Here is a 13,254-nt window from a genome sequence, read left to right as displayed (position 1 = left end):
GGGTTTGGTGAAAATGTCTATAGTTTGATTTGATGCCAAATAGTACTGAAGATCAAGAACCTTCTCATGAATCATCTCCTAAATGTAGTGCATGTGAATCTCAATGTGCTTGGTCCATGCACTTCTTAATTATTTCAACAAAGAATTTCTCTTTCTCTTTATTCATTTTCTCTTGGAATGTGTCCTCATTTATCTGATCAATTGTTAAAATGTTGCTGATGATGTAATTAGACAATGTGTCTAATTGACTTAAGGAATCTTTATTATCCACAATGCACTTGGGTGCTATCAATTTAAGAATGGGAATTGTATCATCAATAGCCTTATAGGCTTGTGCATTACACTCTATAATTTTCTTTATTGAGTCCAATAAGACCTCTGTTACATTTCTAGGTTGGAAATCTATTATTCAAGTACCAGATGTCTGTCCAACTGTCTTCCCAATATCTATGCTACCAATTGTAGTGATAACCTTACTTGTTTTGACCTTTGGTAGGTTAGTTTGTGTTTGCATTACTATTAGCAAAGGTTTAGGCTTTTTCAGTTTTAGCCGATGGCACTGTCTCAGTTTAAACTTGTAAATCAACCTATTTTTGTTCTAGTTTCTCCATCTGTGCTTCAAAAGTTTTCTCTAGGCTCTTAACTATTGGTTTCTCATATGTAGTCTGAGTATGCACTTTTGGTTTCTGTGTATGTGCCTTTGCACTATCCATTGCCAGTTCTCCTGATTGTTTTTCAGTTTTGTCTACCGGTTCTTCTAATGTTTTACCAATGGCGTCGTCTGTCGGTTGCTCTATTTGAGTAGGTTTTTTTGCTTATGTTTAATTCCACATCTACAGCCAGTGGCTCAGTAGCCATATCTTCCCTTGTATCCTTGGTGGTTTCTCTGTCAACTACAACATTTACTTCTTGTGTATCTATATCTACAGTGTACAAAATTTTGGACTCAGGATTTGTATCCTCTTGAGGAGTCTCCATACTCTCTATAGCCGATTGATTGTTTGTGATTTCTACCAGTGGAGTATGCAAAGGAGGTGGGAGTAAGTTATCAGTAATCTTTAGACTTGGAGGACCATCTATCTTACCTTTCCCCTTACCTTTGTCCTTTTGGTATACCCTAATGGTTTTAGGTCTTAGTAGCTCTTCTTGTTTATCCTTTTGTACAAAGAATATATCCCATGCATCTATTGTTTTTGCAAAGAACTCATTGGCACTCTTTTACTAGCACTAAATAGAACAATAATGGAGTTTAAGGAAATCTATAGAGATACATGCAAAACAAATGTTTTGACAACAGATATAGACAAGGAAATAAGTAAGGTACAAAAGGAGATTGAAAACTTAGTTGATAACCTGATCAGTTCATCTAAACCATTATTAGTTACAGAGCAGAAGATACATAGTCTTCAAGAAAAATTGGAGAAATCTGGAAAAAGAGATGGACAAAATAAAAGGGAAAGCAAAAGACCTTAAATGCAAACTTAGACCCAAATTGGACTACCTCGTCTCTTTGAAAAAGGAGATCTCTCAGGCACTTGTTCAAGGACCGAAGACACCGAAGGAACAAATGCATCACCTAACCAATACTATTTAGAGGATAGAGGCTACACTGAAAGATAGTCAAAAGTTCATTGAAAGTCTAAAAGTGGTATTAGCAGAACTCTTTCAGGTTGTAACTCACAGGTTACAAGGGTCCCGATAGGAAACACACTCCACTGACAACAAATGATAACATTTGTCATTGATGTCAAGGGGGGAGTAGTGAGATGAGAAAAATGATCAGAACAGGACATCATCTACTCAGGGGGAGCATGGATTTTTTACAACACAGTTTTGGTAAGAAATCATTTTTGGACACCTTTTGATTTTTCTCATGAGTGTTGCCATCAATACTAAAGGGGGAGATTGTTGTCATATACACACTCCAATGAGAAATTTTAGGTGATGGAAGGTATTGTAATTGATGGAAACCTAACAATATGATACTGACAGGCAGACAAAGGCACTAGCATTGATAGACTCTACATCAGCATACAGATCACCAACACCAAAAAAGAAGAATACTAACACCATGGCTGATAGGAATTTTGTTTAAATATATATTATAATTAATTATAAAATATTTTGTAAGCTGACTTGGTGAATTGTAACATGACTCATATACATATGAGATCGTTGTAGATAATTAATGATGATTAGGAGATAAGGAATTATAGATGTGGATATGAAATTCAAGAAAACCTAATGTGCGAATTATTAGGATAAGGGTTTATGTAAATTGTAGAGCTTTAACTGGTACTAAATCTGGCATAGTAGATGCTGACCTGAAGCAGTACAAGATATTGGATTTGCATAATCCAATTTTGTAAGTCAGTGTGAATTCATTTTGTAATTGAGCAGTGAGATCTAGACAGTTGGCCTTCCTACATGTGCAGGCCCCTATCGTAAGCAATAATATTCTCTTATTGGCCAGTAAGTGAATATTGTGGGTCACAAATCCCATTGAGTTTTTTCCCACATCGGGTTTCCTCATTAAAATATTGTTTTATGGTGTGTCTCTTATGTTGTGGTTGCTATTCTTATTTACTACATTATTTTTGGTTTATCGGTACATAGTTTTAATATGCTTTTCATGCTATAAATTAAGAAAATTCTTTTACCAGCCAGATACTGATTCACCCCCCGCCCTAAGTATGTTTGGGAATCCTAACAATTAGCACTTTGGTTGTCACAAAAAATGACTGTAGGCTTTCGAAAGGAAATTTCCAAATCAATGAGAATTTTTTGAAGCCAAATGGCCTGAGTAGTAGCATTAACTACTCCTTGATACTCAGCTTCAGTAGATGAAAGAGCAATAGAAGATTGTTTTCTTGCTTGACCAAGAAACTAGACTAGAACCAAGAGAGAAGCAATACCCTGAAGTGGACTTACGATCCTAAGAATCACGTGCCCAATCTAAATATGTATATCCCACCAAGTCAATATCCACACTCGTTGTATAATGAATCTCATAATTGTGAGTAACCTATACATAGTGAAGAATCTGGTTAGTTGCTTTCCAATGCAGCTCATGTGGCTCCTGCATGAGCCTAGAGACCAAGCTCACTGCATATGAAATATTAGGCCTGATGTGAGTCAAATATATGAGGCTTCCAAACAATTGATGATACAAGGTAGCATCCACCAAGGGTGAAGAACAAGAAGCCTCAAGTTTGACTCCTAACAGAAATGGAGTCAGTGTAGGCTTACAGTTAACCATGTGAAATCTTGAGAGAATATCAAGAGAATAATTAGGCTGTCCAATAAAGATTCCAGAAGGAAAATGAGTGATCTCAATCCCTAAGAAGTAGTGGAGTAGGCCTAAGTCAATGGTGCAAGAGCACCTAAGGTTTCTTGATGAACTTTCAAATTTTGGAGTGAATGATGCTCATTGGGTCAATGATTGTTAAAGGACTATTTAAGAGTCCAATAATGTTCTTGAGTTTGTTTCATAATTTTTTGGTCATTAATCTTCGTTTGTTTACTCAGTTTTGGCCTATGTGCCTTTGTAAGCCTAAAATGGCATCATCTAGCAAAATTGTGTAAAACTCCTTTTAAGGCCTCATAAAGCTTTGGGAAATGTTTATTTGTTGTTAGGAAACCATCCTATGGGGTCAAGAGTGTGTATATATGCAAAAGTTGTAAAAATGCATTATGGAGGAAAAGTTGTCATGTTTGCTTGACAACATTTTGCAACAATGTGAGCATTTTTTGCAAAATGCTCAAATCAGTAGTTAGAGGACCAATTGGTGGTTGGTATTGATTGAGTAGGATTATATAAGGCCTCTCAAAACATTTTACAAGAGTTGGAAGTTAAAAAATTAAATTTCTCAATAAGCAACTTCAAGCAATTTCTATTTTCCACAAAAAAAGTTAAATAGCTTATTGTAGTCCATACTAAATGAGTTGATTTTCGTACTGTTCTTTCATGGTGGTCTATTATTCATTTTTGTGGTTCTTTAGAAGTATTTTTTCTCCTTAATTAGGTAGTTTTAGCTGGTTTATTTGAAATCTTTCTTACTTTCACTGCTCTCGACCTGAGAAGAGGGTTTAAGGCCCTAAAAATGGCTCCAACTTGAATTCTCATTGTGTTTTCTCTATGGCCCTTGCGATTCAATTAATGGATTTTGTGCATAGTGTAAAGATTCAATTTTGTGTGCTGGAAGTTGGATTGGATCAATTTACCTTCATGCCCTGGGCAAGCTCTACCATAGCCCGATTAGAAGTATGATTGTTATTTTCAATATTTCTTGTCGGGGTGATCTAATCTAATAATGAAAAATGATTAGCATTGAGGTTGGATGTTATACAATGGTCCAGTGTGAGTAGGGAGGTCTGACAGGGTATGGAAATCAATAAACCCCATTGGAGAAAGCTTACAAGCCTAAAACCCTTCAAAAGAGCCATTTGTGGGGGACCATACCTGTACGGACATATCACGCCACCTCATACCCTAAATCCAGAAGAGTGTCCAAATGGGTATCCAGATCACAAAAGATTATGGGGTGTCATTTGGATTTTTTTAGTGCAAAAGAGAAAAAATTGTGAGGGGAGGGCTAAGGGGGCTAATAGGGTTACTAAGCCTTGAAAATAGGAATCTATGAAAGTGATTTAGAAATGAAAGGGACCACACACCAAAACCACATGGTGGGAGTTGATAAACTATCCCAGACCCCTCCTAATCCTTTACAAGTGACTGAGTAACTAGAGAAATCTAATTGGTAGAGAGTTCTCCAAAGGAGTTTGGGGGTTGGTGCTAATTCAAACAAGTAGAGTAGGGCATAGAACAAACAAGGAAGCCCACAATAAAACCTATTCCTAGTGTATGAGCCAAATTACACTTCTTTGTGAGAGTCTTCCTATCAGTTAGACATCAAGAAATGATCATGAAGGGCAGTTTTGACTGCCTTGATATGGGATGAGTGACTCCCAATGATAAACAAGTCATTAACATAGAGAACAAGGAAGGTGAGAGTATCAAACTACTACAAAATGTAGACGTTTGGATCAGAATGGCACCAAGTGAACCCAACTGACAAAAGGAAGGAGTCCATCTTGGCATACAAGGCACAAGGGGCTTGTTTTAGGCCATAGAGAGACTTCCAAAGGTAACAAACAAGTGAAGGATCCTGGATGAATGTGTGTGGCTGCTCCATATAATCTCCTCCTGACGGTCACCATGAAGAAAAATACTCTTCATATCCATTTGATGAACTTCCCAATGATCGGCTGCAACAATAGAAAGGATAAGTCGGATGGAATTCATCTTGGAAACTAGCGCAAGAGTCTCAGAGTAGTCAATCCTAGCAACTTGGGAGAATCCTTTGGTGACCAGGTGAGCCTTATACTTATCAACTGACCCATCTACATAATTTTTTTTTAGTAGATCCACTTCCATCGAACAAGTTTCCTTCCCTTAGGAAGAGGGACTAAATCCCAAGTATGGTTCCTCTCCAAGGAATTGAGTTCCTCTTGTATAGAAACATCCCACTTGGGAGCACCTGAAGCTTCTCCAAAGGATTGTGGATCTATAATTGTAACAAAGAAGAGATATGGAGTATGCTCCAATTGAGACCTTATTCTTCTCTCATCTAAAGGATCACCAACCCAATCACCTTCTGAATCCAATGTTTGATGAGCCCAAAGAGGCCCAGTAGCTACATAATCTCGAGGATAATCCTCACCCTTTGAATGATTACCGAGAGAGGAGGAAGATGAATCCTCATCATCATCATCTGAAGTGGAGGAAGAAGATTCCTCATAAGGATCAGGAGGATAAAAATCCTTGGAAGAACTATCATCATGAAGTCAAAATGTCTCTATTGAAATAAATGATGGAGAAGTGGTAGAAGAAGAACTGGAAGTATCCTCCTCAAAACAAACAATGCTCTCAATGAAAAGCTCATGTGTGGTAGGATGGAGAAGGCTGCAGTCTTTGCCACCATCTAGATACCCAACAAATATGCAATGCTTGTTTTGTGGATCCATAGCCTTGCATTTCTCTACTGGAATGTGGGCCCATGGAGGAGATCCAAACACACGAAAGTATTTGACTATGGGTTTTAGACCAGTCAAATCTTGAAAAGGAGTTACCTCCTTTAGATCTTGATGAGGAACCCAATTCTGGATATAACATGCACAGTTGATGGCCTCTGCCCAATACTGAGGTCCCAATGATATCAAGTGGATCATAAAATTAGCCATTTACTTCAAGGACTGATTCTTACATTCTTTAACTGCATTTTGTTGTGGAGTGTAGGGAGTTGTGTTGAAGATCAATGCCTTCTGAGATACAAAACTGCTCAAACCTCTGGTTGACATATTCCCCCCATTATCGGTGCATAGAACCTTGATGGTTTTCCCTAATTGCTTCTTTGTAAAGGCTTTGAATTCCTGAAAAGACTCAAAGACCTCAGACTTTTGTTTGAGAAAATATACAAAGGTATACTGAGAAAGATCATTAATGAATGTGAAGACAAATTTGGCCCTGCAGAAAGAAGGATTTGGAAATGGTCTTGCTAAATCACTGTGAACTAGCTGCAAAAGTTGTAATGCTCTCCATGCTTTGCCTTTATCAAATTTTTCTTCAGGGCGCTTGCCAAGAATGCATCCTTGACAAACTACATCAAGAAATCGAATAAAAGGCAACCCTATAACCATGTCATGCTTACTAAGTTGCTACAAGTAGTTGTAGTTCAAGTGGCCAAATTGCTGATGCCACAAATGAACCACCTCATCTCAGTGAGTAAGCAATGCAAGTGAAGGAGAATCAGGAACAAAGTGAGAAAAGTGATACAATCTAGACTGATGATATGCCTTTCCCACTGCAATTGTAGACCCACTATGCATCTCACTAATTACCACTATGTATGGAGTGAACTCAAACTGCTTGCCAGAGTTAGTGTGAGTGATCTGATAGACAAATGGGATATTATTTGATAGAGATGGAACACAAAGGACATACTAAAATGTTCCTTTGCCCACGTCAACAGACCCTCTCCCATACACTTCAGCAGGAGTGTCATCACCCAATAGAATAGATGGCATAGAGCATGACTCCAAAGAGGATAAACTATCCTTTGATGAAGCCATGTGGGGTGAAGCACCTGAATCAATAATCCAAGAATTAGGCTAGGAAGCAACAACAACTTGGGCCTTGCCCTTTTCTTTCCCCTTACTTGTTTCCTTTCAAGATTCCTGAGATGAACTTGATTTGACAAAATCAGGCACCTTGACGTTGTAATTTTCTAGAAGATGAGTCAAATGATCAATTTTCTTCTTTAGATATTTATGTTCATCATGACCTAGTTTCTAACAATAGGAACATTTAGTTTTCTCCTTCTTGGGCTTGTCACCCTTTGAAGAAGATGCATCATTAGTTGTTTTTGAAGTAACTGGCTTTTGTTCTTGCTTCTTTTCTCCTTGGTTCTTTTGTTTCTTTTCTTTCTTAGAAAGCCCATTTTGATCTTTTGTTCCCTGGTTGGCAACCAAGGCTTGAGATTTAGAGGGACTAATTATGCCCATTTGAATCAGCTTATCCTATTCTTGTGTGAATTCTTTTGGAAAATCATCAAGAGAAGGCATTTTAAAGCTGGTTCCTAAGGAACTTTTTGTAGCATAGAAAGTAGAAACAAAACTTAATAGTTTGGACCAAGTTTGGAAAGAATTCTTAGAACCAATTGTGAATCTTTCTTATCTATCACAAATGCCTTCAATTTCAATCTTACAACCTTTATTTTTGTGAAGAAGTCTTCAATTGTATCAAAATTACATGGATTTATCCCTATTAGCTCATTCTCCAATTGGTGTCTCCTTAACTCATCTTGTTTACCAAACAACCCTTCTAATATTGTCCATACATCATTTGGAGTTTTAGTAGATTCAACATAAAAAGAAGATCATAAGATATAGACATACATATAGTACCACAAGCTTCATCACATTTGTTAAACCATTTTGGCTTTTTTGCAATTAGTGTTGATTCGGTTTCAAGTCCCATAGTTACTCCAAAAAACCCCAACTTCTTAAGATAGATTGTCATTTATGACTTCCACTCATAATATTTATAAGGTGTGAAGATTGGTACTATATTTTGATCCATTTTAATACAAAAAGTAAGATTGCTTGTGCAGGAAAGAGAGACAAAAAACTCAGAGAGAACAACATTGGACCACCCCCCCTTTTTACTATATCTAAAATCAACCCCCCACATATAATAAGGTGGCACTTTATAATTTAGTGCATTTACAATGCTGGAGTTATTTTCCAGATTTTTACGAAGTTTAAAAAATGGACACAAATACTAAAGACAAAAATAATATCTCAGAATATGAAAATAAAACCAAAACCAAAGTATTTTAATTGAAAAATAATCTACTTTCAAAAAACAAATGACCTAAATATGAGATCATATGTGAAATTTATAGTGGTTTGAAGTTCATAAAACAGGGATTGCCCTCTAGATCTACTGATAAAACTTAATTTCTGGAACATTGGTAATGTCTAAGAAAAAAAGATTACACCACTGCAAAGAGAATGAAAAAATAGCCCATTTCCAAAAAAAATTCACTAAAAAATACCTCTGTATGACTGAGAACATCTCATTTGAAGATCAGATGCAAAAATGAAAATGGCAATGGTGAGGGGTTTGGCTGAATATTTACGAGGCCATTTTAAAAATATTTGTTAAATTAAATAAAAATATGGCAATGACCCAAATGGTGTTTTTCAGTTACAAAACAAACCCAGAAAGTGTTTTTCTTTATCACTTAAAGAAGATGGGGCCACAGTGTAAAAAAATGCCTTCAACTAAAAAAAAAGATATGCAAAGCTTCTGGTGTCTGATATGCACACACTTTATATGAAAATAGAGGTTTTTGGGTCTTCCAAACACAAAAGAAAGGTCTGTTAGGCCTCAAAACAAACTATTTGAAAGTTACTTCACAAATCTAAGCTTCTAAAAACTCATTTTTCAAAAAAAACATATATGTAAATCAATATTACTAGATCTTCATCAAACTTTTCTATTTTTTTATATCATGCAAAATGCAAAAGATAACACAATAATATTTTACAAGAGCTCTACAATAATCTAATATTTCAAAACAGGTTCTGATACCATGTTAAAAATCTGGGAAAACATATTTAAACTAGAATCAAATTGAAAGAGTTAGAACAAAATATTGGAAATAAAATGGACATAACAACAATACTAGAGAAACTTGATGTGAATGCTCAACGACAGAATAGCATCAAGTGAAATCTCCCAATATCCAATTTGAAAATACAAGCAAGGTAGCATGTTTATATAGACTCAAGTGAGGGGTGGAGGTGGCAATACCAGCCAATGAGGACAGACCACCATGATGGTCTAGACATAGTAAATGCACCTCCTCATAGCATTCCGACACTTCAATACCCACTTGTCTTAAGTAAACATTCTTTATTAACCTAAGCAAGCTTAATTGAAGTGTCAAAAAAACCTAGGAAAAAGAAAAATAATAAACCCAACTAGGAAAATAAAAAACCTACGCTAACAGAATGAACTTGATACATCTGTGTCTTAAGCTCGATATTGAATTTTTTTTTCTTTCAAGGCTTGAGCTAAAGAGGATTGATGTAGAATAATACAAGAAAGTAAACCATGCATAATTACTTCTATAAGAGGGAATGCATTAGAAAACAACTTCACCTGTGTAGTACTATTCACTCCTTCCTCAAGCAGTGCCTCAATTACTAACTTTAAAGAAACCATAAAATGATAATGAAAAGCTCATTTATAAATTTCACATGTACCAATAGCCACCGACTAGCTAAAATTTTGGGACTTTAATTGAAAGAGTTGTGAATTTTTATTGGTGCACATAATGCATGACTCCTAAGAAATTTATGCATAAATATTTGTTTTCATAAAAAAATTGTTAAAAAAACAAAACTATTCACTAAACTTTGTCCCCAAATACCATAGTTTGCTATGTAATTTAAAAAAGGAATGACCATAGGCAACCATAATCATATATGATGTCATTAGTTTGCTTAGAATTTACCCTAAGGATCATTAAAGACAACATAGAAAGCATCGAGTAGCATATTTTTAGAACATGAGCAATTTCCATAGTCCACTATTCCAACTAAAAATTTTGGCAACTTTGTGGTTTCATTATAGCTATGAGACTACTAAAACTATGCATCAAAAGACAAATAGATATAAAATGCTAATCTAATAATAGAAGTGAGAAATAGTTATTTTATTTTTATTAGTTAATTTTTTAATGAACAAATGTGTATATTATCATTTATTAAATAGTTTTATATGTTAAAATTTTTATATTTTACTATTTCTTGAAAGGTCTATTATCGACGTCAATTTTTGTTCTCAATAATATTATTTTAAGATGTTGTCTAGATGGATCATTTTCTTTCAATCATTTCAACTACATATATCTTTCATCTTTATGGTTTGTTTTAAAGACAGCATGGATTAATTCAACTTTTAGTGTGGGTGGACCCCTTCATTTTACATATTGGACATAGAAATGTCCTTGACTAATTGACACATTTGATAAGATGAGCAACTATCACCATTCCACTAAATCGTTGAAATTTTGGATGATTTTGAAGGTTAGGTTAGAGATATTGGATTGGGTGAATAAGCATCACAACAGGAAATAAAAAATAGAAAGTTCTACTTTACACTTTCATACAATACTAAAAGTAATGAATAGTTATGTTATTTTTATTTGTTAAAATCTTTTTATGAATAAATATATATATTGACATTTATAAGGTAATGTTACATATATCAAAAAAAAAGAAAAAAAAAAGATTCTATTTGACTGTTTGTTGAAAGGTTTTTGATTTATATGAAACAATAATATTGATTATTATGTAGTCTAGATGGGCCACTTCATTTCAATCATTCATTTTAAGTTGAAACATTTTTCATCACAATGTTCATTATTTGGGTGGACCACTTCATTTTATCCATTTCTCATGGATATATGTGGTGTATCTTTCATCCATATAAAGTTGTCCCCATAATGATGTTGGTCATTTTAACATTTATATATATCAGTCTTTTCATTTCACTTTGAAGTATCTTTCATTGCATGTATTGTTCCAATAATGGTGTTGCTCATTCCATCATTTATTCTAGATACAACATTTCATTTTAATGAACTCACATGGAAATCTCTGTCATCTGCATCAAACTTTCTCCCAATGATATATATCAGTTCAACTTTTAGTTAGGTTGGGTCACTTCATTTTCGTCATACTAAAACAGGCTATGAGCAAGGGAGAACGTCGTTAATGAGCTCAGCAACAACTTACAGCTTGCAGAGAAAGATAAGTGAGATTGTCTTTAACCCTGCCTGTGTCTATAAATTCTAGATCACGCATTATACCAGGAAACATGCAAAAGCACAATAATCTAAAGAGCATCAAAATCAGTAGCAAAGTAGGCTTTTAATTATTTGCTCTAAAGGGACTCTTTCTTAGTAAGGATGAATCATGGTATTGTGTGGTTCATGGTGGTAGCTAGTTTTAGGGTTGTAGACCATCATGGCTGTAATGGACAACAGATCAGTCCTAGTCCTCTTCCTCTTTCTCTTAATTATCTTCCTCCTCCTTATCCTCCACCTGCTATGATACAATTTCCACCGCCTCCGTCTGATCTAATACAATCTCCGCCGTCTTTATCTAGTGTAACACTGTTTAGACCACCACCGCCTACTTTTCTTGATGATCCTGATCCATACAACTACTATGATAATGATGATCACGATTCCAAGTCCGATATCGATATTGTGATCGTTGTTCTGGTGGCGGCCATACTTATTGTTCTCATCATCGCCCTTGTCGTCATGGAAAGGAAATATGGAAGCGTTTCATCGAGCCTCAGTCATCTTTATAAACTCCTCGAAAGCATTTCTACGAGCCTCGGCGAAATTTCAACGAGCCTCGGTGGCATTTTAAAAGGCGTCGGCAACATTTCTTCAGGCGTCGACAAAGTTTCTAAGCCCCTTGAAAAGTTTTCTGAAGACTTCGGAAAAATTGCCAAGCCCCTTGCGGAGATTTCTAAGCGCCTCGGGGAGTTAGAGTGCAAAGTGTCTGTATCAGTAGAGCCATGTCGTTGTGGTAATCCTACCTGCAATTGTGGTTCTACCTGTCATTGTGGTTCCCATAGTCCATGTCGTTGCTAGTACTTGTCTATATCTCTATGGCCATGGCGTTGTAGCTGTTCTACCTCTGGTTGTTCTTCTATTCGTAGTCCATCTCATTATGGTCCATGTCGTTGCTAGTATAAGTGTATACATGTAGTGCTATGTCGTCATAGTTGTTCTATTTATAGTCCATGTTGTTGTAATGGTTTTATCTCTAATCCATATTGTTGATAGTACTTTTCTATACCTGTAGTGCTATGTCATTGTAGTTGTTCTAAGTTTATAATTGTGGTTCTATTCCTAGTTCATGTTCTTGCTAGAACTCTACCTGTAATTGTGGTTCCCATAGTCCATATGTGTATACATGTGGTCGATATTGTTGGTACTACTTTGCTATACCTGCATTGATATGCTATTGTAGTTGTTCTAAGTTTATAATTGTTGTTTTATTTGTAGTTCATGCTGTTGCTAGTACTTGTATATGCGTCACATATTATTTTAGTTGTTCTACCTATAGCTCATGGTGTTGTAGTGGTTCTACCTATAATCAATGCCATTGCTAGTGCTAGGCTATCTTTGTAGTGCTTTATAATGGGTATATCTGTAATTGATATAATTGTTAGTTCTTATTTTTCATGCAGTGGTTGCTAATAAAGTTGTAGAAGATGGCAAAACCTATTTTAATTTAACTCAGAGCATGAGGCAAATTAGATATAGTAGAAATATATATATACTGTAAGGGACACATTTCAAATAGCATATTTAGATAGATGTTAGATATATGAGGGAAAAAATAATAGAACAAGAAGGGAAGATTTATGTAAATAAGATATAAAAAGATTCATTGTAATTTCAAATTATGTTCTATGAGAACATGTGAATATAATATATGGAGATAATGTTTAGATTAAATAAATTGATTCTTAACTATAGTGTATGGTAGGAATCTATTATTATACTGCATTGAACTTAATTTCTCATCTCTCTCTTATTGTTCTCACTAAGGTATATATACAATTCCTAAAGAATTATCAAGGCTTAAAACATTTCT

General features: G+C 35.3%; 1 protein-coding gene across 1 annotated transcript; it reads left to right on the top strand.

Annotated features, from left to right (window-relative positions):
* The first annotated feature begins 11,383 nt into the window (after positions 1-11,383).
* LOC131027320 (uncharacterized) lies at positions 11,384-12,788 on the top strand. Its single transcript, XM_057957334.2, has one exon. It carries the CDS (start codon positions 11,544-11,546, stop codon positions 12,240-12,242), a length of 699 nt encoding a protein of 232 aa, XP_057813317.2. The 5' UTR covers positions 11,384-11,543; the 3' UTR covers positions 12,243-12,788.
* Positions 12,789-13,254: the final 466 nt, after the last annotated feature.

The sequence above is a fragment of the Cryptomeria japonica genome, chromosome 3, assembly GCF_030272615.1.
Source record: "Cryptomeria japonica chromosome 3, Sugi_1.0, whole genome shotgun sequence".
Taxonomy (NCBI): Eukaryota; Viridiplantae; Streptophyta; class Pinopsida; order Cupressales; family Cupressaceae; genus Cryptomeria; species Cryptomeria japonica.
Note: the sequence above shows the minus strand (reverse complement) of the source record. Positions and strands in the feature narration are given on the sequence as shown.